Source organism: Erythranthe guttata, chromosome 1 (assembly GCF_056151865.1).
Source record: "Erythranthe guttata isolate IM_541 chromosome 1, IM_541, whole genome shotgun sequence".
Lineage (NCBI taxonomy): Eukaryota > Viridiplantae > Streptophyta > Magnoliopsida > Lamiales > Phrymaceae > Erythranthe > Erythranthe guttata.
The window spans coordinates 4,427,328-4,452,054 of record NC_142533.1 but is presented as its reverse complement, the minus strand read 5'-3'; the positions used below and the strand labels follow the sequence as shown (position 1 = coordinate 4,452,054).

The window sequence follows — 24,727 nt, the reverse complement described above, 5'->3', positions numbered from 1 at the left end:
TTGGTTATATATATATATATATATATATATATATATATATATATATATATATATATATATATATATATAAATATATATATGTGTGTGTGTGTGATTACACTTTGAATCCGAACCTATTTTGAAAACAAAATTTAGAAAAATGGCATTCGATTAACTTCACCAGATATTATCATATCATATACGTGTGTAAATCTATATATATTTTATATACATTTACATGTATACGTAGGATTGTGTACAAACGTACGATAATATATGAGAAACGAACGTGGATGATATATTGTCAACAAGATCTAATCGAAAAACAGGATGATTCAACGTTGGAATAGAAAATTTGGTGTTTTTAACACAATAATAATTTGTCAAATAGTTGAAAAAAACTTAACACCCAATATTTTATTAATTGTAATAATTAAAGATTAATGATAAATTTTGTAGAAGTATATTAATTAATCTTTAATATATGTGTTGGAAAAGAGTGGGAAAGCATGCAGCAACGTCATTTGTTAATAAAATTATTTTGACATATAGGACAGTTTCACCTAATTATGCTGAATTATTATCATTATTATTATTAATAATAATTATTAATTGATTATTATAAATTTCAAGTCAGTCTTCATTCTGATTGGACATTGTCCCTACTCATCATATACCTAATTAATTCAAAGAATATGGTTGGCAAGTACTATAGTACTACGAATTAATTTAAATAACATATTTTTTTCCATTTTAATTAGTGCTTATGGATTTAAAAAAAAAAAAAAAAAAACTAATAAAATGACTAAAATGCCCCCTCTTAGTAATGGGTTCACCATTAATACTCTTTGAACAATTAAGAATAGGATAATATGAAATAAGTATTAAACTAATGAATCCATACACATTTGTGTGCCAATAGTCTATTTAAAATATGATAGAGGATATAATTTAGTTTCCATGCAAGAAAATTATAACAAAAAGGAATCTGTATACATTATATTGTGGGCTAGGGCCGATAATCAAACCAAGCTACTCGACATTCGATTTGAGGTTATTCTGTAAAAGCTCGTTCGAGATCAGTTTGTTAACATAATAAACAACATTTTCGCTCGATAAGCTATGAAACTCGACTCAAGCTCGAGTAAAAAGAAAGGGTAAAGTATGTACAAACAGTCAAACTACTCGAGCTCGATTTGTGTTCGGCTCTATTAAAGCTCTTTTGATCTCGACTCGATTGCTTATCAAACCAAGCTCGAATACGATTTTAAAAGCTAGATAAAAATTTTAAAAAAGTGCACACCTATTGCATAAATATCCTTCTATTGGTAATACTTAATTATTGGGCTTCAAAATAAGTCGCTTGAAATACATTTTTATTATAATAATAAAATAAAATAAAAATTCGGTTTGAACTACAAACATTAATTCGAATATTCCTCCAAACAATATTTACAGAGTCGACGGAGAAGCTGCTGCTACTATTTTCGTATAGAAATGCCATGGATACCTTTTAATCCCATCTTTATTGCAGTTTTCCGAAAAAGTGCAGGCGGCTTTTGCAAACCAATCGAAGCCGAGAATTGGTTAGCCAACTCCACGAGGGTAGTTTTGTCTCTTCCAATTGCGTTTATTGAGTTATAATAACCGAGCCACGAATGATAAGCCGCTTCCTTCACACTAGAATCCATCTTCTCCATCGACTTTTCCATCTGCAATTTTTTTTTTTTTTTTTTTTTTTTGTATTAAGGCTCTGTTTGGCTTATGAATTTTGAAATGAGGAAAACAAAAAATGCAAAACCAAACGAAAACAAAGAATTTGAAAATCTCGAGTACTTTTGGCTCCTAAAGAAAATTGTAACGAAATTGATTTTGTGGAAATATTATTTTCTTTATCCAAGCCCACGTGTTTATTGAGGTTCCCCCACCATGAAGGTTGCATTTTTTAAAAGTGAAATAATTCGACCCAAAAAACGAGGAGACCTACTACAACATACCTTTACTTTTACGTCGGGATCGAGATGTAGCGAAGGGAATTTCTCGATAGGAAGATCCTTTATCTCGTCTAGGAAATATTCTTCAAATTGTGCAAGCAATAAACACCCTTCACCTTCTTTGCCTTGTCGCCCAGTTCTTCCAAGTCGATGAATATATTGGCCTCGATCCGATGGAATTCCCACCTTATTATATACGCCGGATTTGCAAAATTAAAATTTATTTAACGATTTAGTAAAAATTGAAACAAAAATTTAATTGTATCATTTTTTTTTACCTGAATGACTAATGTGACGTCGGGATAGTTCAACCCACGAGCAGAAACATCGGAAGTAATGAGAATCAATCTTTTGGATTCTTTAAATTCCTCGTAAATTTTCGTACGGTAGAGTGGAGATTTTTTGGAATGGATTTCTCGAACGTTTAGTTTCATTTCATGGAAAAGTGAATACATGAGTGATGTCATCATCGTCGTTGCACAGAAAACAATAACCTGAGAAGTTGAAAAATATAAAAACAAAAAAATTAGTAACAAAGAAAAAATGCTGTGCATACAAAATTGTTTGTAATTACAAAAGCTACATCAACTTAACCTTGTACTCGAGCTCCTCGGATAAATGTCTCTTCAACAAATGGTATACTATTTGAAAATGCTGATCGTGAGGGGCAATAAGGTAAAATTGCTTAACCTGCTTGACATATAAAATATCATTACTCTTGCACTCGCTGATAACTTGCCCAACAAAAATAATTATAATATTAATAATAAATAAAAAGTTTATTGCATTTAGTACCCCTAGGCCCTGTGTTATATCGAATTGCTAAAAACTCCCCGTGTTATTATTATTAGCAAACACACCCTATGATGCATTTTTTTAGAATACAACTCCCTCCTAAATGGTGATTTTTAAGGAGATAGTTTGCTAGAGAAAATTGAATCATAGGGGGTTGTTTGCTAATATTAATAACATGGGGAGTTTTTTAGCAATTCGATATAACACAGGGGTGCTGAATACAATAAACTCTAATAATAAATAAAGGGTACCTTGGCATGAGTTTCCAAACACCCAAGTCCAACTGTATCTATATACGCATGTTCCCTTTTCAGAACAAGTTGAGATATTCGTCGGACCTGAAATTGTATTTTATGGAGTTAAAATGGTAATTCGATTTATTCAACAAGGAAATTAGGAAAATATCGAACCTCTTTGGGAAGTGTAGCAGAAAAGAGTAAAGATTGCCTCTTACGGGGCAAACAGTCTACGATTTTCTCCATATCTTTTCGAAAACCGAGGTCTAGCAAGTGATCTGCTTCGTCGAGTATAAGCATTTGCAATCCCATCAAGCGTGCTGAGATTCCAGATTTGTTTTCGATGTGGTCCAATAATCTACCGGGAGTTGCAACGAGTATCTGAAAACATCACAAATCATCAGTATAAAATATGTGATAAGTCATAACTAATAAGTGCGATCCACGGCAATGTTTGGCCCCCGTTTTGTGTTTACTCTAATTGTTCAAAAAAAATCGATGTGCAACGTGTTATTAATATTAGCAAAACCCGCCTTATAGTTATAATGCAGTTTATTTTAGGAAACTACCCCCTCAAAACTCACCATTTAGGGGGTTCAAGGATTCTAATAGGGGAGCCTTTGCTAATTTTAATAACACAAGGACTTGTTAGCAATTTTTTATAAATACAGGGGTACTAAATGCAATAAACTCCTACCTGACATGGCTCGGATTCAAGGCGTCTTTGATCAACTTTAAATCGAGTCCCTCCGGTTAACGTTTGCACACCTATGCCATCGTGGTGCTTTAGGAGCACATTTGCTTCTGCGGAAATTTGACTGGCAAGTTCCCTAGTCGGGCATAGTATAAGAACGTATATCGGTGGGACCCGGTGAACTTTCCCGAGACTTGATGCCTTCACAACTGTTTCAATAGCAGGAAGCTGTTTGTGTTTAGCACAATAATAATCAAAATTAAAAAAAGAAAAAGAAAAAAAAAGATGTATAGAAATTTAAAAGTGTCGAGAGATATACCAAAAATGCAATACTTTTGCCTGTACCAGCCCTAGCTTTCACTAAAGCATCCTTCCCTGATAATTTAAAAAAAATAGTCGAGAAATCTGAGCATTAGGAAAATAGGAAACTATATGCCAAAAAACCGACTAAATAGATAGGCTTTATATGCATAAATTGTTTACTTGAAGGTACTACTTTGTACTTCAGTTAGTACAAAGTAAATCATGACAATCAAATGAACATATATTTTAAGCAAACAAATCAGTGTACACTAAATACAATATCCTCCGAAATCAAAATTCATTCAGAATATACAATTCTCTGATCCAATCAAATCCATTTAAAGTACGCGATTTTCTCATGAAATAAAATTCATGAGGCATACAGAAAAAAAAGAAGAGAGGCTATAAATGTAATTACGAACCTTCAAGGCATGCGGTAAGTGTCGCCTCTTGCACCATGGTCATTTGCACATAACCAGCGTCAGTTAGCGCACGAACTGTCAATGGCGACACGTCAACCTCATCAAACCTGCAAAAAGACCAACCAATTCAAACTAAATTAAAATTTATGGACTTGATATAAAAAAAAAAAAAAAAAAAAAAAAAAACCAGAGATTAGTACATTTCATAAACGAAACCCCACAGACCTTTTGGTACTGAGAATCGATTCCTCCTCTTCGTCTTTTCCTTTACCATCCTCCTGCACGGTTTTCCTCTGAATAACCTCCTTCCGAATTGCCTCAACTCGCTGAGATAAATCCTCCTCGTCTTCCAAGAATTTCAACGGCACCCTTTTCTTGATCTTAGTATCGTACTTTCCTAAAGCTGCACTACTACCCGTAATCTTTTTGCTACTCTGTGATTCTTCCTCATCATCATCGTCATCGAAATCATCGCTGTCATCATCTGACGAACCCATTTTACCCCTACGAAACCTCGGCCACTCCGCCCTCTTTCCACCACCAGATTTCACCTTTGTATCCGAGCTATTAACAGCCATTGAATTTCGACCATTCCTTGAAAAAATCGATCTTTTATCACCCGTTTTACTCGCAGCTTCCACAGAGTAGTAACGATTCAAATTCGACATACTACTTACACTCCCAGCTAAATTAAACCCTGTACTCATCCTTCTTAAATACCCATTGCCAAAATCACCCATCAAATTACTACAAGTAGAAAAATGCCTTGGTTTAGCCGCATTACTAATCACATTCCTCGAAAATCGGCTATTTTCGATGTTATTGCCTCCATTATTATTCGATTTCTCAGCAATTAATTTCTGCAAATCAACAGGCTCACCGATAAATTGACTTCTCCCAGGCTTGTTTTCCGGAAACCCTAACGACGGTCCATCGTGTTCGTTCCACAAATCCTCGGCTCCTGCCTTCATGAACCGATCAGCGAGTGACTTGATATGTTGTTGGGGAGTTAACGGGCCGTAATTCGGCGGGTTTGGATCGGGCTTTTCCGATTCGGAAATGGGGCTTTCGGAAGAGACGAGTTTGGCCCGAATATCTGACCTGACCCGGGCCTGATAGATTTGTTTCTCTTGATCGAGGAGGTACTTCTCTTTCTCTCTGGCTTTTTTCTCGTGCATGCGTTTCCATTGCCACTTGTTGAGACCTCCGGGGAAGGTTCGAGCCCCGCCGCCCATGCGGCGGAGGAAGGTGAGCCTATTGTGGAGGTTCTTCGACGGATTGTGGAGGAAAATGGCGGAGAAGCGCATTTTTGGGGGAGAATTTGGGGAAAGGGTTTTGTGAGGGTTTAGGGTTTAAGGAGGAGGAACAGGTTGAAGCAATCATTTTCGTACTAATTTAGTTTTTGGGAAATTACGGTCAACCCCTAAATTAAGATTAAATTACAAAAAAATCCCTTGTGTTTGGGCAATTACGACCACCCTTCTCAACTGTGAATTTTCTTACACGTCCACCCTTACGGTGTCAAATTTAGTGGAATCTTCTAGATTATGTGGAACATTCTCCAGTTTTTACATGTTTTACCCCTATGATGTGTATGTTGGCTTGTAAATATCAGATTGTGGTGCATCATAAATTGTGTTTTTGCAGAAAACGAGTACAAACTAGAGAATATTCTACGGAATCTGGAAGATTCTGTTGAATATAACACCATAAAGATGAACACATAAGAAAATTCACAGTTGAGGGTAACTGTAATTACTCAAAATAATTTGACCTTACATTGGAAAGGTTGCCGTGATTTGCGCTTTAATTTGAAATTGCAACCAAACATAAATTTTGCAAATTATTTTATTAAAATTAAAAAAAATAAAAAAAAAATGGAAAAGTTCAATTGCAAATCATCAAATCTTGCCAGGACATTGTTTCATACAAGCAGAGCAGAAGCAACTGCCTCTTCTAATCATTTTCTTCCCCAAACAATTTACTTTCTGTTGCGTGTGTGTGTGTGTGTCTAGATGCAAATCGAGGGTAACGACAACGCATAATCTGCAACGACAAAAATTAAAAGGGTAAATTACACCAACACCCCCGAGGTATTCTTAAATAAATGTAAGGTCTCTATAGTATCGATAATTACAATCACCTCCCTGAAACGTAGTTAGAAACTCTAACGGGATAATGCATTGGATAGATTAATCCAATAGGGTTCTAATGGACTATTACTTTTAGCTAGTGGGGGAGATAACATAGAGTTATGAGGAGTAATGAGGTGACATGCCTCCCGAAATATTACTTAAATCACCCATAACTCTTTGTCGTCTCCACCACTTCCTGAAATCAATAGTCCGTTAGAACTCTATCGTAATAACGTATCCAATGCATTATCCCATTACAGTTTATAACTATGTTTCAGGGGGGTGAGTGTAATTATCGATACCATAGGGACCTTACAGTTATTTAAGCTTACCTCAGGGGTGTGGGTGTAATTTACCCAAATTAAAAATGAAGGAACGACAATAATATATAGACGCAAAAGTCGACGTCTTTCTCTCGGATTTCAAGAATTCAGCTCCGGGGTCGAAGGGCTGGCCCTCGTATACAAGATCGTCTTTGCTTATGGAAGGAGAACCTTCTAGACTCTTCTTCCATGGAATCGAAGTTTCATCATTCCGAAAATATTATCACACGCAAAATACGTACAACAATAGTTTTATATTTGTTGCATTTTACCTAGGAAGAAGTTGTGCAGCAAGCAAATTAATGTCTGTCTACTAGAACGACCATCGATTCTATACTTGATGAATATAACCAATTTCCAAATATAAGGCTTTCGGCTTTCCTATTATAACAAGTTGTTCGCAACGATTACACAATAATGAATTTTTTTTTAAATTTAGGGGGGGGGGGGGGGGGGTTTCGAATAGGAATCGAAAAGTTAATTTGGATGACTCGAGCGCTACCATTTGATTCTAAATCTAATTTGGGATATAAAAAGATGCAAAACTCTAGTTTTATACTGCATTTAGCATACAACCGACATTCGATTGTGGTTCGCCTATACCTGACGTTGGTTCTAATACCACACTTACAGAACTTATAGGACCGAAGAACCCACATTACAATTCGTACTAAAATCAAATTGCCTGTAAGAAATACGCGTATTTAGCCTTATAGTGTATTCAGTACACACACGCACCAACACATAGCAAAAAAGCAAATGCTAAAATTTATCGCAATTTGGAGAATCGAAATGAGACGAGTAGGGGAAAGTTACCTTCGCCATTGAAATCAAATTGCTGGTAAGAAATACGCATATCTTATAGCCTTATAGTGCATTCTGTACACACACACGAGCCAACACATAGCAAAAGTGAATGCTAAAGAATTCTTCAAAATTTATCACAATTTGAAGAATCGAAACGCGCGAGACGAGTAGCGGAAAATTACCTTTGCCATTGAAAATCAAATTACTCGATCCAAGATTAAAGATGCAGGCACTACACGAAAACAGAACATACAAATGCAAACCAAAGCATACATACACCATAGTGTTTTTACTACAACAAAAATAGAAATAAAATTAACGAAAGAAAACAATGGGGTTCGGACAACCTTAGGATCATCGAATCTTTTCAAGAATGTCAGAAATGACCTCGTCCATGTCGAGTTTCTTCAATGGGGGAAAGGGCCTCTTCATATCGAGCAGGCTGATGAAAACCTCGCCGCCTTCTTCGCGGATTTCAAAGCAGCCCCTCCTCGGTTTTTCGGGGTTCAGCGAAACTTCGATTCCCGGAATACCCTCCTCCACCGCAGTTTTTACCTGAATAGCCCTTGTCTTGAATGCGTTGCATTGTTTGCAGTGTTCGATGATGATTTTCTTGGAACCACCGAGATCCGCCGCGGGCGGCTGGGGTTTCTCGGCGACGGCGGAGGTGGTGGTGGTTTTGGCCTTCCGTTTCTTTTGTGCTGCTGGGTCTTCAGCAGGCGGAGCTACGGCGGCGGTGGTGGTGGTGGTGGTGGTTTTGGCCTTTTTTTTCTTTGGTGATGCAGGGTCTTCAGCAGGCGGGGCGGCGGCGGCGGCGGAGGTGGTGGTGGTGGTTTTGGCCTTCTTTTTGTTTGGTGCTGCAGGGTCTTCAGCAGGCGGAGTGACGGCGGTGGCTAGGCGGGTGGAGCTCCGGGTAACTCTGCCACTGTCGCCGGCGGTGGCGGCGGCCGAAGAGTCGCCGGCGTTTGTTGGTGGCCTTTTTGGTGCCATTTTTTGGAGATGAAACAGAGAAAAATGGCTCCTTTTTTCTTCTTCTGCTTGTGCAAATCTGCTGCTATATAGGATTGAAAAGATAGCAGCTTTCTAGGGTGTTGAGTCTCGATCTGGACCGTTGATTTTGTGAATTTTCCCGCCTAATTTCAACGATTAAGATGATGTTGGTTTTGGTGGGGTCCACTTTTCTTTCAAAGAATCGTGAATCGTGATAGTCGTGTGAACTTGACCGTTGGATTTTGTGGTTTAGTGGTCTACTATTAGGGTTTGGAAAGTAATTTGTGTTCATTTATTCTCTTTTATACTTTTTTTTTTTGGTAAACAAAATGTATATAAATATGAATAGAGCAATTTAGATTATGTTTTACCATTTGAATTAACTAGTAAATTTAGTCTTTTGCTTTTTCATATTTTAAGCTAGCTAACACAAAACAAGTAAAGTAAATTCATCATATATAAAAGAAAGAATGAAAGAAATGTATATTTGTAATTTTTTAAATAAATTATTATTAGCATAACTTAAGAAAATCTAATGGTATATTTGTAATTTTTTAAAATAAATTATTATTTTATTATTATTTCATTTCCCATTTTTTAGCATTTTTTGACTTTCATAACAAATTAGATTTGTAAATCGGCTAGCAAAATCCTAATCCTCTCGAATAGTCTTTTGTTTTTTTTCTTATGTAATTTCTTTGAAATCTCTCTTTTTTATACACTTGATGTGGAATTTTTTTATTTTAATTTAATTATCGGAAGAGTAAATCAAAATATCTCTAGCTTACACACTAATATGATTTTTTTTATTATTTCCCCCATCCTAATTCAATTTTTTTAATTATTTTAGTAATTTAAATTTCATGACTAATTATTTCAATATTGTGTAATATATTTTTTCAATACAATTAATTATCATATATTTAAATTTTCTTCCTTTTTGCTATGTTACCTTGTGAATCGCACGGAAAGAATTGCTAGTTACAATTAATGTTAGATCAATGAAATCCAAGTCATATTACGCTAATAAATTGAAGAAAAAAAAAAGTTAATTACAACCGCCGTCTATTTATGAAAAAACCCCTAATTTTTCCATAATTACATCCACCATCTTGAAATTCGTAAATTTCTTACATTAACACCCTTTTGTAGGGGTGAATGTAAGAAATTTTACAAAGTATAGGGGTCTGGATGTAATTTTTCAAATATGATGGGTTTTTTCGTAAATGAACTTTATTACAGGGAGGTTGTTGTAATTTATTCAAAAAGAAAAAAAAAAAAAAACTAGCATTGTGCATGAATTAATGTGTACATGACCACTTACACTTCACACATAATAATATTAGCAAAATTTAAATAAATTATCAAAATATTCAAAACAAAAATAAAATAAAAAAGAATGCTTAAATCAACTATAAAAAAAAGAGTTGGAGTAATGCACATTTACATCAACTTACAACAATAGCATGGCGACACAATCCTTGAGTTTCTTGATTTTCATAGCCTTCATCATCTTTGCACCTGGTAAACATTTTCCACAAATTGATTAGTTATTTAAAAATAATAATATATTATATTTAATTAGCTTATATATAATTACTAAAGGTGATAAAAGAAATTGAATTACTTTTAGTAGTTTTTCGTGTGATTTTTATTCTAATTCCAATCATATCCATTGAGTTAAATTATTTAATTTACAGATATTGGAAGCATACGAATGATAAACGGTAGGTCTCGTAATCCTCCGATTGCTCAGAAAACACGAACATCCTTAAACGGTAAGAGGGTTATGCTACAACTTCAAATGAAATAAATCGGGGTAAATATTTAATATTTAATATTTAATTTATTCACACAAAAAATACACACTTATATGAATTATAGATTTGCTAGAAAATAAAGTGATGCAGACGATAAAAGATACCGAACGGCCTCCTCCGAGGTATACATTTGTTTTTCGTTTTTCTCTCGATTTCTTCTGTTAATTTATATTTTTTTTAATTAAAAATATATATATAAAAAATACAGGTATACATGTGTAAGTATATTAGGCGTATGCGGACTAACGTGCACCGAACAACAGTGTAAATCATGGTGCATTGATTACTTTGGTACTCTTAATCCATGGGCACACTGTGATGAATTTCCAGGAGTTGATGCTAAGTTTTGCTATTGTGAGCATTGGTGCATGATAGCATCATCACCACCATCTCTTCATTAATTAATAGTTTTGGGTTCAATTCCAATTTTATAAATAAAAATATTGTAATAAAAAATAAATAAGTAATAATTATTATTAATAGTTTTGGTCCCTCATGTTTGCACGCACGTTTTTCATTTTCCATAAACATAAGATACATTTTTACCATAAGAGAGAACTTTACAACTTGTGCTAACGAACTAAATATAAATTCTCGTAAAAAGACGAACGTACGATTTCTTAACTTAAAAATTGTAAAAAGAAAAAAAACAATCGAGAATTTACGAAGCTAATTTCAGCTACACCGGATATTTTTATCACCCCACCCTGTTGGTGCAGGTCATTATAGCAGATTTCAGCTCGTCTTTGCTTAGTGACGAAGTTTGCACAATTACCTGCGCAAGTTATAATACGAAATATTAGTTACATATTTTTTCCGAATTATTTCTCGATTTGTGTTCTTTCATCTAATTATATATCGAAAGAAAACGAAAAAAAAAAAATTAAATTAAATTGGAGTGAGTTGTAACCTCTTGTACTCTATTTCCAGCTCGGGCGAGGAGTTTGTACTGATTCTCGAACATAGATGCCATATAAACCTACAATAATAGACCATCGATTTCAAAGATGGACGGAATTATTAATTTCTTTTTATACTTTTAAGGGAAAATTACGGCCACCCCCTTGAGATATGGCCAAATTATGAAAAAACCCCTCTTGTTTGGGTAATTAAACCACCCCTCCTTTTAAATATTTTTACATAAAATTTATTTAATTCGGTTATTTACCGAACCAAATCGTATATTCAGTTTGGTAAACGGTATGAAATGTTGGCGTACTGAAATTTTGGTTCGGTTTTACCGATTTAACATCCCTAAATTTACCTCTGGAGGGGTATTTTTGTAATTACTCAAACATGAGGGTTTTTTTTTGTAATTTGACCATAACTCAGGGGTGGCCGTAATTTGCCCTACGTTTAATGAGATAGCTAATTATACTTCAGTTTTTTTATTGACTTCACCTGAAAGGTTGGCGCCAAACCGGGGCTCAAAAAATAGCGACCTTTCGACACGGATTGGATTCCTTCGTACATCTCTAATTCTTTGATTAGCGATTCCACGTCATCCCACTGGAACGAAGAAAAAAAAAGTTATAGCTAAAAATTGTCGAGATTTTAAATTAAATGGAATTTTGAAACCTCACTAAATATTCGGACTTGGAGTAAAAGAAATTCATTCGGAAATATTTTGGTTTTTTTTTTTTTTGGATCGGAATCGGAATTATATATGAATTCTGATTTCCAATCCGGTTTTAATTTATGACATACTTGCAAAAGTATCTTAAAATTAAAATTACTAATATATTAATATTTGTTTAGATTAGGGGTAGAAATTAAAATTAAATTTCCAAATTCCGCCAATTTCGATCCAAAAATTTCCAACTTTGGAAAAAAGATTCACTCTAAAATTTTCAACTTTTCCGATTTTCGTTTTTTCTGGAATGGAGTTCGAATCTGTTTTTTACTTCGGGAAAAAAAATTGAATTTTTCCGAAAATGCTAATTTCACATGGAAGTACGAAAAAATGCATGTAATGTATATATTTATAATTTTATATATATTTAAATATAACCTCAGTATCCGGCTGAGCTGTTTCGAGTTGACTATCCAAGGATTCATAATCACCAACCACAGCCTCCAATGCCTCTATCAGAGGATCTGGCTGCAATAACAATATTCTTATTATTTATTATAAGCCCCTTCATGAATACCGTAATCTCATTTACAACCTGAAAAGAAATATATAGTTACCGTTATTTCCTTCAAAGACAAAAATATCCGTTCCAGCGAAAAATCCAATTGGTGAACTTTTGCCTCAACAATCTGCCAAAAAAATAAAAATAAATAAATAAATAAAATGATGCTTCTTAGGATATAAAACACGAGCATTATAAATTTCGAAATAGAAATTAAAATTGTAAATTATAAATACCTGGCCGACTTTGAAATACGATGCTGGATCCAATGTGGCATCCCACGAAACTTCTGTTTGGTGAATTAGTGCAGGTACTCCTTCAACCTAAATTCCAATTTTTTCTTTTTTTCAAAATTAAATATTTATATTTACAACCCTATTTATAAGTGTCGAAAAAAAATGTGATTTACCTCGACAAAGACACCGAAATACGTGATCTTTGTAATGCAGCACTTGACTATATCTCCGACACTCAATCGCGCCTGTAATAAAAAGCCGTAAAGGGATATAAATTTTTGAAATTAGGGTTCCGGAAAATATCACATTTTAAATTTGAAATTAGCTAACTATGACATAACATTTACCATGAGGCTTCGTTTTTTTCCAACCAATTCTTCCTTCTCTTTCGGTTTTATCGTAAATATTAGCCTCCGAGAATTTCTGTCGGCCAATGTCGCCCCCACTCTAATTTTCTGCAAGCAAAAAAAATTAAAAAATTAAAATAATTAAAATAATTTCCTTTTTTTTTTAACTTCAAAGTCCGATTATCCAAACCTGACCAACAAAAGATGCCAAGAATTTGAGTTTCTCCTGATCGTAAATCATGAGAAGTTCCTCAAGTTTCATATCCGAAGTTATCGAGCCTTCTAATTTACTACCGATTTCCGAATCCAAAATCGATTCCGATGCATCCGTTGTGCTATTAGCTTCATATCCGATTATACCGAGGTTTTGCCTATAAATCGTGGGGTCCACGCCTTTCCTTCTCAACCAAGACTCGAAAGCCAAGAACTTCCACCTCGCGGCAAGATTCCGGTAAGGTATAAATCCAATCAACGAGCCAAACGACACCTGCACACAAAACCCCGAATTAAAAAAAAAATTGATCGCAAAAGTCAAAATGCTAACTAAATCAGCAAATTACCGACTCTTTTAAGTTATTTATTACTCACAACAAATCCTCTACTACTCGAGCTGATCAATTCCACATCGCCTCTTTCGCCCGTCTTAACGAGTTCTTCAGCTCTAGTCCAGTCATCATCTTCATGCTCCTAAACGAGAAAAAAGTCAACAATCGGATTACGTTTACTAGGAATTAAAATAAAAATAAAAAATCTGATTAGATACCTTAATCGGTGATGTAGTAATGAAGTTCTCGAGCTCTAACGGGTTCCCTAAGCTTCGACGGTTCATGGGGATCACCTCCTCTCTTATTCTCTCATCTGTTGCTTTATCAACGGTGCGTTCTAATCTATATAACACAGTATCTTAATCAGAGAGAGAGAGAGAGAGAGAGAGAGAGAGAGAGAGAGAGAGAGAGAGAGAGAGAGTCTTAATGAGAGAGCGAGAGAGAGCCGCATTACCTTTTCGGTTTTCCTATAAGTACAGTATCCTTAGACGACATAGGAGCCTGTAATTCTTGAAAAAGAACCAACATATTTTAATAATAAAAAATCGGTATTAATTATTCAATAGTACCATAAAAACAGAGTCTTTAACTGCAAAACTAAGCAAATTTACCTATTCCCGATCCATACTCATTTTCCCCAGCGTCTTTCGATCGGTCGAGATTATCCGACGTAGAAATATCACTCAAGCTAGACTCAACAGTAGGCTCCTTAGTCAACTCTTCTTTTCCCTCGAGCTTCTTCGTCAACTCCGGTTTTTGTAGAAGCGTGGCGCCATTTTCTAGACTCTTATCACCACTTCCGACATCGTCATTAATTACATCTTTGCCATCACTAGGTTCTTCTTCGCTAACCGTCCTCGGCTCGGGCTTCTTCAACAACGTCATATCACTAAACCTCTCTCTATTCGCCACTTTCCCCATTTTCAACGTCAAGTTCGGCTTCATTCCGAACATCGAATATTTGCCATCATCATCGTCGTTAAACAAACTCGGTTTTCGTAGAATAACATTCGGAACGCTCGTTTTAGTCTCTTTCGCAGCATCTGTTATCGATTGGGCGGTAGAATTTCGAGCCGTTTCTTCGACCGGTTTATTAATCGTCTGAAACTTCGTTCCTTTGTTCAGAACCGGACGAACTAAATTCAGTCCTTGCAAGGGTTTTGCGGGCTTCGTTTCTTCGGATAAATTAATTGGTGGAGTGGGACTTTTTTTGGCATCTTCTTCGACTGGTTTAATAGATTCTTCGAACTTGCTTCCTTTTTTTAGAACGGGTCGAACTAAATTCAATCCCGGCACGGATTCTTTCGTCGGGTTCTTTTTGTCGGATGGACCGAAGTCAAACGGGACCTCCTCGATTTCTTGAATCCAGTTGCCTTTCTTCTTTTCTAGTAATTTCTCGATTTCCATATTAGACATATCCGGATATAACTTCTTACCCATAATCTAAAAAAAAAATATAAAAATATAAAATGAACAGAAGTGTTATATTAAAGAACCTATACGAACACTGTAATTTCAAGAAAATGCAGCAAAAGTTCAACGAATGGGCAGAACATTATAAAAGATCGTTGTTATATTCTTTATGATGTACTTCAACGCTTATTTATCCTTTCTAGAAATCTACCCACAAAAACATTATGTCGAACAGTCGAAAACTTTGACTCAATCTTTCATGAAAAAGTAATTAACACAAAATCATGACAAATTCAAAGCTATCGGTTATTGCCTAAACAAGCAGCACCAAATGCAATGTATACACTACACAATACTACAAATGTAATAAACTCAGAGATTATCATAACCATTTCAACTTTCAAAACAACCTCCTTTCACATACTCTTCATCACTAAAATAAATTTAAAAAAAATAGAATAAAATAAAAAAGTCAATCTTTTTAATCCCAATTCCAAAATTTCAACATTATAAAGCAAAAAAAAAAAATCAATCTTTTTAATCAATCTCCTTTCAACTTTCAAAACAATCTCCTTTCACATACTCTTCATCACTAAAATAAAATTAAAAAATAAATTTAAAAAAAATAAAAAATAAGTAAAAAAATCAATCTTTTTAATCCCAATTCCAAAATTTCAACATTGTAGAGCAAAATAAAAAAAAAAAAATCAATCTTTTTAATCCCAATTCCGAAATTTCAACATTATAAGCAAAATTAAAAAAAAAATAAAGAAAAAATTGGGACCTTTGTTAAGGTGAGTTTGGGGTCTTCGCCAATCATCCTTCCAAATTTGAGCTCCATTTGATCCCACTCGTCGAGTTTCGACTCATCTTTCGATGCAGATACCGAAAATTTTCTGGGTTTTCTGTAAGGATAAGGGAATGTCTGAATTCTTGAGTTCTTGGAATTGAGAAAGGGTTGCGAAAATAATTGAACGGAGGAGAGCCTGCTGGCGGTGGCGGTGGCGGTGGCGGTGGCGGTGGCGGTTGTGCTTAGAGTGAGACTATCCATTTGTTTTGAGAGAGAGAGAGAGAGAGAGAGAGAGAGAGAGAGAGTTAAGTCAAAATTTCATCGGATAAAAATTGAGAACAATTTCTTGGGTTGGCTCTGTGAATTTAATTTTTCAGACAACTCTTGAAGAATTGAGGGGAATGGAGCAGAGCAACACCAGAGGAGTTGTATGTTTTTTTGATTGTCAATTATCCTCAAGAACTGTAGGCACGTGATTGGCACGTGAATAGAGTTTTGGGTAATTTTCATAAATTTATTAGGGTTTAATTCCACTTCGAACCCTGGATTATAGTTATTTAGCACTTTGCACCTTTAATTTTTGTTTTTTTAATAGGAGTTTGCGCCCTTAAAATATAATAAATCATTCAGAATGTTCCGTATTAGAGTATTTATAATTTAATGAGGACAGTTTTTTAATAGTGGTATTTTCAATGGGAAAAGAATTGCATCAAATGACTTGAAACTTATTTTACAAATTCTTAACAATATTTTTTTCAGGTAAATTACGATCACCGCTTTTATGGGTCAAATTCAACATAATATTTTAGATTATGAGAAATATTCTCCAATTTTTACTCGTTTTGTGAAAAAATGAAGTTTTTGATGCACTACAATCTGATATTTACAAGTCAACAGACACGTCTTATGATCACCATGTTTCAAAGCGTGGAGCTGGAGTAAAATTGGCACAAAAAAATAAAAAAGAATATTACACATAATCTATAAAATTTCACTAAATTTGACACCATTGATGTAATGAATCATAATAATTTTATTTTTTCAATATATTTATGTCAATTGTGCAGTGTCGAGTGTAAAAAAAATTCCTTCGGCCATTTTCATTTATGAAAATAACTAGCAAATGTTTTCACAAATTCGAGAAAATATATGAAATTTCTTATTTTCTTTTAGGTGAGAAAATTTAAAAATAGCTTCCAATTAATTTAGTGAGCATTTTTTTTTTCTTCCACTTTGTGCATTCAAAAAAATTCCAAAAGAAAAAAAAAATAGAAAGATAAAATTGCCTCCTTAATTTTAATTACCTCAAATCCAAAAAAAGGATAATTAATCTTTTCACAAGTCCATCATACGACGTAGTACAATTGTCGAGAAAGCAACATGCATTGAAATTCATGCAAGTCTCTAAAAACTCTCTCTCTCTCTCTCTCTCTCTCTCAATATATATATACAAGGCTTGTGAAAGTGTCACATAAAATCATAGACAAAAAACATAAAAAAAATAAAAAAATGGGTTTAATTAGGTTTGAATGTATTAGTCTACTAATGACGGTTATGTGTTTAATAATCTTATCCGGCAACATATTAGAAGCGTCGGCCGGGAAAATCGGGCCGAAAACAGTGGTGGCGGTTGAAAACGGGAGGTTTGCGGTGAGCGAATTCAATGAAAGGCAGCACACATCTTTGTTATTTCTTAACGTGGTGGATGGATCTTTTGAGACAACCGGTGGGAAAGTGCATATACATCTCACCCTCAAAGCTATCGATGGAAATGTTGCCCACAAATATAATGCACACTTAATTCATTACCCTAATAAAACCAAGGAGCTACATGCCTTTGTATTATTAGCATGACCTATCTATCTATTTATTATAATAGACAAAAAATATAATAATAATCAAAAGTGAAGGGTATTATAGACATTACATATTTTCCTGCTAAGAAATTTGGTTAGTTGTTGGTAATTATTATTACTCCATGCTTCTCATTTTATTTGCCGTTTTGGGCTGATGTATATGTATTATTATATATGGAAGCTTATAGATGTGCATTGATTGTAGAGAAATTCTACTAAAATGGTTTAGAAAACCCTTCTCGTTAATTGTTTTGCCATTAATTCTATTGAGAGTAGGGGCGAAATTGAGAAAAGTACAATAAATGTTTCATTTGAATTCTAAAGTGATAAATATTTTGAAATAAAAAAAAATTCTCTGAACGATAAATAAAATTGGAATGAGCTAGGGAGTGTGAATATTCTTTGGAATTTTGGTGAGTCATCCTAATATATAATGGTTTATTAGCCCCAATGTTTTGAAAATCGGACCGGACTAGCCGGTCGGACCGATTTAACCAGGAACTGGGGTCTGCTCTGGTCTGATTAAGTATAAAACCTCCTATTGAAGAGCCAAAAACCCGATTTTCAGAAAAAAATGTTGTTTGTTTTGCGAAATGGAAATGAATTAAGAGATTAATATTATATGACTGTTGAAGAGTGGAGAACTATTTAATTGTACTTCTATTATTTATTTTAGCAAAATTGTATGAATGAAAGTGTTATATTTGTTTTAGTATATATAATTTTATTTTTAATTATTCATATTTAATTTTATGATGTATGATAAAATCATTGAATTAAAAAAATGTATATAATTTCAACATAGTTGTCTTATATATAAATAATAAAAAATATGGTAAATTACAACAAACCCCGACGTATGGTCAAATTACAAAACCCCCTCATGTTTGGGCAATTACAACCACCCTCCTCAACTATAATGTTCTTACATGGCCATCCTTGCGGTTTCAAATTTAGTGGAATCTTCTAGATTATATGGAATATTCTCAAGTTTGTACCCGTTTTATTCCATTCGAACTCCACATTTTGAAGCGAGATGATCATATAAGATGTGTTTTTGGCTAGTATATATCAAGTTGTAGTGCGTCAGAAACTGTATTTTTGCACAAAATGAGTACAAACTAGAACATATTCCACGGAATCTAGATGATTATGTGGAATTTGACACCGTAAGGGTGGAGGTGTAAAAAAATTCATAGTTATCCAAACATGAGGGGTTTTCCGTAATTTAACCATACCTCAAGAGGTGGTTGTAATTTACCCTTAAAAACAAATAAACCCCTGATTGAGCCCCTATTGAACTGTGAATCAGTTACCTGTCCAATGTCTGGTCCGAATTTCAAAATATCGGTTAGTCCTTTTGTCGATGAAATATTTCTATTCCAATTCCGAAATTTCAACAACATAAAGCAAATATAGGGAAAGAGAAAAATAAGGAGAGATTGAAACATGATTTTCCTACTAAAAATTATTATAATTTCAAATATATTACCAAAAAATCTATATATATATAAAAAGACAATACCTTGCCTCATTTTCTGACACGTGGCAACTTAGGGTTTCTAACCCTAGGGCAAGTTTTATAATTTTTACTATTTTTGGGTGTAAAAATGAAAACCCATATTTCATCTCCCCTAAATCTATCAGCCGTTTTTCATCTCTCGTCTAATTTTTTATCCCTAAATTTCTCTTTCAAAACCCACTCCTTCAACTGCACAAACCGTCGATTGAAATCAGTTTTCTTCATCAGTTTTAGATCTTCTCATCTCAAATTTCATAGTCTGATTGAAATCAATTTTCTTCATCTATTTTAGATCTTCTCATCTCAAATTTCATGTCTCATCTGTATATCAACACAAATTCTCACACAAATCTTTCTAACAATTATTACTTTCCACAAAATTGAAGCTCTAAAATCCGCCGGTCAAAAGTTCAACAAAAATCGTCCGAGAGTCGGAGTGAAGGACCGTTTGCTGCCAGCGAAAGCCACTACCAACGGTGGTTGAAATTTCAAGTAAGAAATTTTTCTCAAGAGGTTAGTGATAGTCGCATTTTATGTTCAAATTTATTGGGTTTTTTTTCAGGATCTTTGTGTTTTTATTTGTCTGGTAATGACGTAGAATTTTGTCTCCAGGCACGCAGTTGTCTTCTTTCTTCCAAAAAATGTGATAGTATATCGACATAATTGAAGGAGTTTGGACGGAATTTGAGGATTTCTTGCTTATCACAGTATGTATTTTAATTTAAGGAGTTCTTGCTTATCATTTGAGGTTTCTTAATTCGCTTTCTTTTTTTTTTTATTTTTTTTTTTAATTGGGGTTTGCATCAATAGTAGTTTTATATGATGTTATTAAAATTCTGGGGCATCGATGATGACGATGCGGTTTCTAGGACATCTTTTTCATTTTTTTTTTGCATGATATTTCTGATATTACTATTATCATGATATTTGTTACACGATTATTGCCCCTGTTTTTAGATGATAATAGTGAACATTTTCTCAACTTTCTGATTGTTTGATAGTGAATATTTGTAGTATTTCCCCTGTTTTTAGATAATATATATTATTTTTAGATAATATATACTTCGAAAATGTATAATATTTTTCAAATTGACAATGTTCCTTCATTAAATTTATAGTCCTTAAAGTGATGAAGTAATGATTAATTTCTATGAAATGAAGATGAAAGATGACCGTGACAAGGTTATTAGCTTGATTCAAACTAAATTAAGCACTTTTGACAACTTTTGTTACAAATTGTGTTCAGTTTTCTCCCCCCGTTAAATCAGTGGTATGAAATGTTTTGCAAAATCGGTAGTGTTGGCTTGTGTTCTTTTCCCATTTCATGTTGAACCGTTCGTTTTTCAGAACTTATTCGCTCTCGCACTATAGTTATGTAATTGGCAAGGAGTTAATAATTGAATTTGTTTTACCAATTTTGGATCTGAATGATGTCTAACCTGATCATTTCCAGCATGCATATGGTGATTTATATCTTTCAATTATCTCATCATCAAGTACGTGTAACTGATAGATAGTATTGTGGTGATTTTATAAATTCCACCCATTTGATTTTATTGGTATGTGATAATTTTTGATAATCTTATATATAAATGGAATTACCAGTTGGGTAATCCTAGGGCCATTTCTGAGATTGAATATCGACCATAAAGCATATACATGTACACCACCTCATATGATTTATGCAAAGAACATTCATATATTGCGGATTTTGTGGGAAAAAGAACACATAATTAAGTATAAATTGAGACAAGTAAAAGAGATGGTGTTGGCAGTTTAGTGGGGTTTAGGTTTTTTTTAAGGATCAGAGGGTGTTTGGGGTTGGGGGGTCTCAGGTGAATTGAAATTAAGAAATCAAATAAAATCGAAATGAAGAAGGTAGGATAAGATGGCTATGGTTTTGTTTTCTTCTTTTACATTGTCTTTTGTTCAAATGTAGAGAGAAGTAAGCTATATTAATTGATCGAATTATCATTTAGTATTGTAATTATTTGAGGCAAAATCTCAGGGCAAATAAGCTACACATTATGCCACTAGCCACATGATTTAATTATGCTCTATTGTGTACAGTAAGAATTCGTTTCTGATTTAGAAATTCAGAGGGAACAAACGTTGGAGAGACGTCTGATGGTGATTTTCAAAATCATTGGTTTAAATCTTCAGACATCTCATATTTTATTTTAATTTGTATTAGCTTTTTGTTGTTGAAATATTATTTCTTGATCAAGTATTTTGAACCACGTTTCAGGCTCACATGTAAAGCAAAGGGAAGGTGTTTGCATACCTTATCCGAATAGTAAGCTCACTTGGCTGCTGCAGGTTTGACTTGACACCTATTCAATCAGCTATTTAAGATTTCATTCAATTATGTGGCTACATTACATAGCAACTTTCAATTCCTCATAGTTGCCAAAATCATTGTCGTTTTAAAAGTTTCAAGTTTTCAAATATTGCCAAAATGGCAACAACATGACATTAATGTCCGTATGATTTATTAAATGTGACATTCCATTGGCAATTTACTATATTGAGAGATTACTATTCTCTTAAAGTTGTAATAATACAGAGATCATTTGGGTTATTGGATGGCCAGATTAGATTAGCAGCAGAAAGTTCCATCGAAGAACCACATATCAAGTTCCGCTAAAAGGTAATATATTTTCATTATTATTTTATTCATGGGACACAAATTTTCTTGATGATAAATTTTGAGGGAGGTTATTTTTTTTAAGCTCAATCAAAAAGCTCATTGGCTTTTGTCTATACATACTCACGAGAGATATCCCCATTCAGTTGGCAAATTCTGAGCCTGTTAAAATGGAGTGATAGAATTTGGAATTAAGAGGTGGGGTTGCTGAAGAAGGCAATTGAGCGAGCAGTTTAAGTTATTCGATCAAAGCGGCGGGACTTTAATTTGAAGTCATTATATTTATTTTATGCAGAATATTTGGAGTATTTATTTTGTGCAACATTTCTATAATAATTATGAATAAATGTATACACTAAAAAAATATATTGAAAATGTATACACATGAAGTCCAAAATTATTACATTATTTTGCAAATTTCAAAACTACCAATATGGATACATGTAATTCATCATAATTTTAAGTATTCTGATTGTAGCTACATATTGGTACAAGTTATCATATTTCAAGTATTTTATTGTTGAATTTCCTAAATATTTAATTACATATTTTTTGTTAGATATATTTAATTCATTATAATATTTAACATATTAAATATTATAATTTTAGAGTGTAATATCTTTGAAATATATTGTGTGATAAGTTTCGAAAATATCCACTTTGCATAAATTCCATAGTGACAAGAGAGAAAATATATATATATATATATATATATATATATATATATATATATATATATATATATATATATATATATATAGTATTTAAGTTGGTACTTAAATCAAACAGAATGGACTTTGGCTTTTACCGAATTCTATCATATTATATATCAATTATCGAAAATAGTATTCCCCGTGCATCGCACGGGTGAAATACTAGTTAAAAATAAAATTCTACAACATAATCTCTCACGGTCCCACGTGGCACATATAAATAAGAAGGGATTTATTAAAAAAATTATCTTAATTATCAAGTTATTAAGTCTTCATTATCTCCTTAATTAATTTCAATTATCTCAAATCCCAAAAACAAGCTAATCATTTTGTAAGTCCATCATATTAGGCACTACAAATGTTGAGAAAGCAATATGGCAATATGCATTAAAACTCATGCAAATCTCTATATGTATATATATATATATATATATATATATATATATATATATATATATATATATATATATATATATATATATATGCTTAGCACACTAAAACTACAAATCACATCACAAAAAATAATTAAAAAAATAAAATAAAAATGGGTCTAATTAAGTTTCAATGCATTAGTGTGCTAATCACATTCCTCTATTTAATCTTATGTGGCAACATTTTTCAAGCCTCCGCCCGCACCATCGACCCCACACTCCCGTTCGCAGTCGTACACGGCAAGTTTGCGGTGAGTGAATACAATAAAAAGCATCGCACGTCTTTCGTATTTCGTAGCGTGGTTGAAGGGAACTTCGAATTAGTTAAGGGAGTGGGGCATATACATCTCATCATCAAAGTAACTAGCAAAGGTGTTGAACACAAATATGATGTGCTTGTAAATCATTACCAAAATAAACCTAAGCAGCTTGAGAAATTTGCATTATTACAATGAGATATATGTAAATTTAATTTATGATGGAGTGAATAAATAAATAAATAAATAAATCCATGCATATTTAATTTAATCTTTTACTCGAGTATATATTAAAGAGCATAAATTGTTTCGTCTTGTAAAATATTTACGTGATGTTGTATGTTAGATACAGTGATTGCTTTTTTTAACTTATGGGCGTTATAGACATTACATATTTTTCTATTAAGAAAGTTGGTTAACATTAGTCGGAGAATTTGATTTTGGTAATTATCGATACTTGAGAGAAGTTTTTGGTAATTAAATGTTCGTTCGGGGGGTTTTGGTAAGTTACCCTATTAATATGGGGTTTTTGCAAGAACTGCCCGTCTGTATACAAAAAAAAAAAAAATTGTATACGAACGAAATTAAACTTAAATGAAATGACGAAATAATCAATGATTTGAAATAAACTAAAATACCCTGAAACCGATACGAACAAATTGTGGAAAACAAGAAGAAAAAACTAGTTTTTCCATAAAAATAATCACCGTCTCTTAATTTTCCGAAGTTACTATGAAAAATAGTAATTAATAAATAATAATAGAAATTTGGTGTATTTTCTTAACTTCGTTGAGTTTGTTTATTTCTCCCGTTTTATTACTAATTTAGTATTCGTCTTTTTTAATTGTTTTCATAATCTCGCTTCCAAAAAAGCTTGGTCCATATGAGTTTTAAGGCGTAAGTTATGAAATTAAAGGTTAAATAAGTACGATCTTGCCTTAAAAACGTAGTATATATATATATATATATATATATATATATATATATATATATATATATATATATATATATATATATATATATGAACTTTTAGCAACCGAAAATCTGACGAAATGACTTTAATCGAAATCGAAAAGAAATGTGTCCTCGCCAAGATCAAAAGGGCTTTGCCTCTAAATCAATGGAGGTAATAGCAATTAATGTTTCCAAAGGACCAAGGCACAAAAAAATTGAAGAAAATATATTTCAAAATTATCTCATATACCACTTTATTCAATCTTTATTATCTCATATTAATTATTCTAATTATCTCAAATCCAAAAAAAATAAATAAAAGCTAATACTTTCATAAGTCCATCACAAAACGTACTACAAGTGTTGAGAAAGCAATATGCATT

At 33.2% G+C, this 24,727-nt stretch overlaps 3 protein-coding genes and 2 long non-coding RNA genes across 5 annotated transcripts; 2 read left to right on the top strand and 3 right to left on the bottom strand.

Annotated features, from left to right (window-relative positions):
• Positions 1 to 1,285: 1,285 nt before the first annotated feature.
• On the bottom strand, positions 1,286 to 5,785 carry LOC105966526 (putative DEAD-box ATP-dependent RNA helicase 48). The gene is made up of 10 exons (XM_012991085.2): positions 4,649 to 5,785; positions 4,424 to 4,530; positions 4,018 to 4,073; positions 3,702 to 3,926; positions 3,179 to 3,385; positions 3,020 to 3,106; positions 2,568 to 2,663; positions 2,252 to 2,467; positions 1,977 to 2,159; positions 1,286 to 1,691 (listed from the first exon to the last, which is right to left on the bottom strand). The coding sequence occupies exons 1-10, from the start codon at positions 5,728 to 5,730 to the stop codon at positions 1,461 to 1,463; spliced, it is 2,490 nt and encodes an 829-aa protein (XP_012846539.2). The 5' UTR covers positions 5,731 to 5,785; the 3' UTR covers positions 1,286 to 1,460.
• Positions 5,786 to 7,685: 1,900 nt separating this feature from the next.
• LOC105966516 (uncharacterized) lies at positions 7,686 to 8,741 on the bottom strand. Its single transcript, XM_012991073.2, has one exon. The coding sequence runs from the start codon at positions 8,676 to 8,678 to the stop codon at positions 8,043 to 8,045; it is 636 nt and encodes a 211-aa protein (XP_012846527.2). The 5' UTR covers positions 8,679 to 8,741; the 3' UTR covers positions 7,686 to 8,042.
• Positions 8,742 to 10,384: 1,643 nt separating this feature from the next.
• On the top strand, positions 10,385 to 10,994 carry LOC105966521 (uncharacterized). The gene is made up of 3 exons (XR_016031177.1): positions 10,385 to 10,456; positions 10,563 to 10,620; positions 10,707 to 10,994. It is a non-coding gene; the product is annotated as an uncharacterized LOC105966521 (long non-coding RNA).
• Positions 10,995 to 11,003: 9 nt separating this feature from the next.
• Positions 11,004 to 16,453, bottom strand: LOC105966520 (Nucleic acid-binding, OB-fold-like protein). Its single transcript, XM_012991079.2, has 14 exons — positions 15,959 to 16,453; positions 14,373 to 15,204; positions 14,216 to 14,270; positions 13,980 to 14,103; positions 13,805 to 13,903; positions 13,407 to 13,703; positions 13,217 to 13,324; positions 13,043 to 13,114; positions 12,870 to 12,956; positions 12,689 to 12,760; positions 12,510 to 12,599; positions 11,900 to 12,007; positions 11,409 to 11,477; positions 11,004 to 11,273 (listed from the first exon to the last, which is right to left on the bottom strand). The coding sequence occupies exons 1-14, from the start codon at positions 16,223 to 16,225 to the stop codon at positions 11,196 to 11,198; spliced, it is 2,358 nt and encodes a 785-aa protein (XP_012846533.2). The 5' UTR covers positions 16,226 to 16,453; the 3' UTR covers positions 11,004 to 11,195.
• A 3,043-nt stretch (positions 16,454 to 19,496) lies between these two features.
• Positions 19,497 to 22,448, top strand: LOC148772638 (uncharacterized). The gene is made up of 4 exons (XR_016031174.1): positions 19,497 to 19,834; positions 19,955 to 20,049; positions 21,591 to 21,992; positions 22,136 to 22,448. It is a non-coding gene; the product is annotated as an uncharacterized LOC148772638 (long non-coding RNA).
• Positions 22,449 to 24,727: the final 2,279 nt, after the last annotated feature.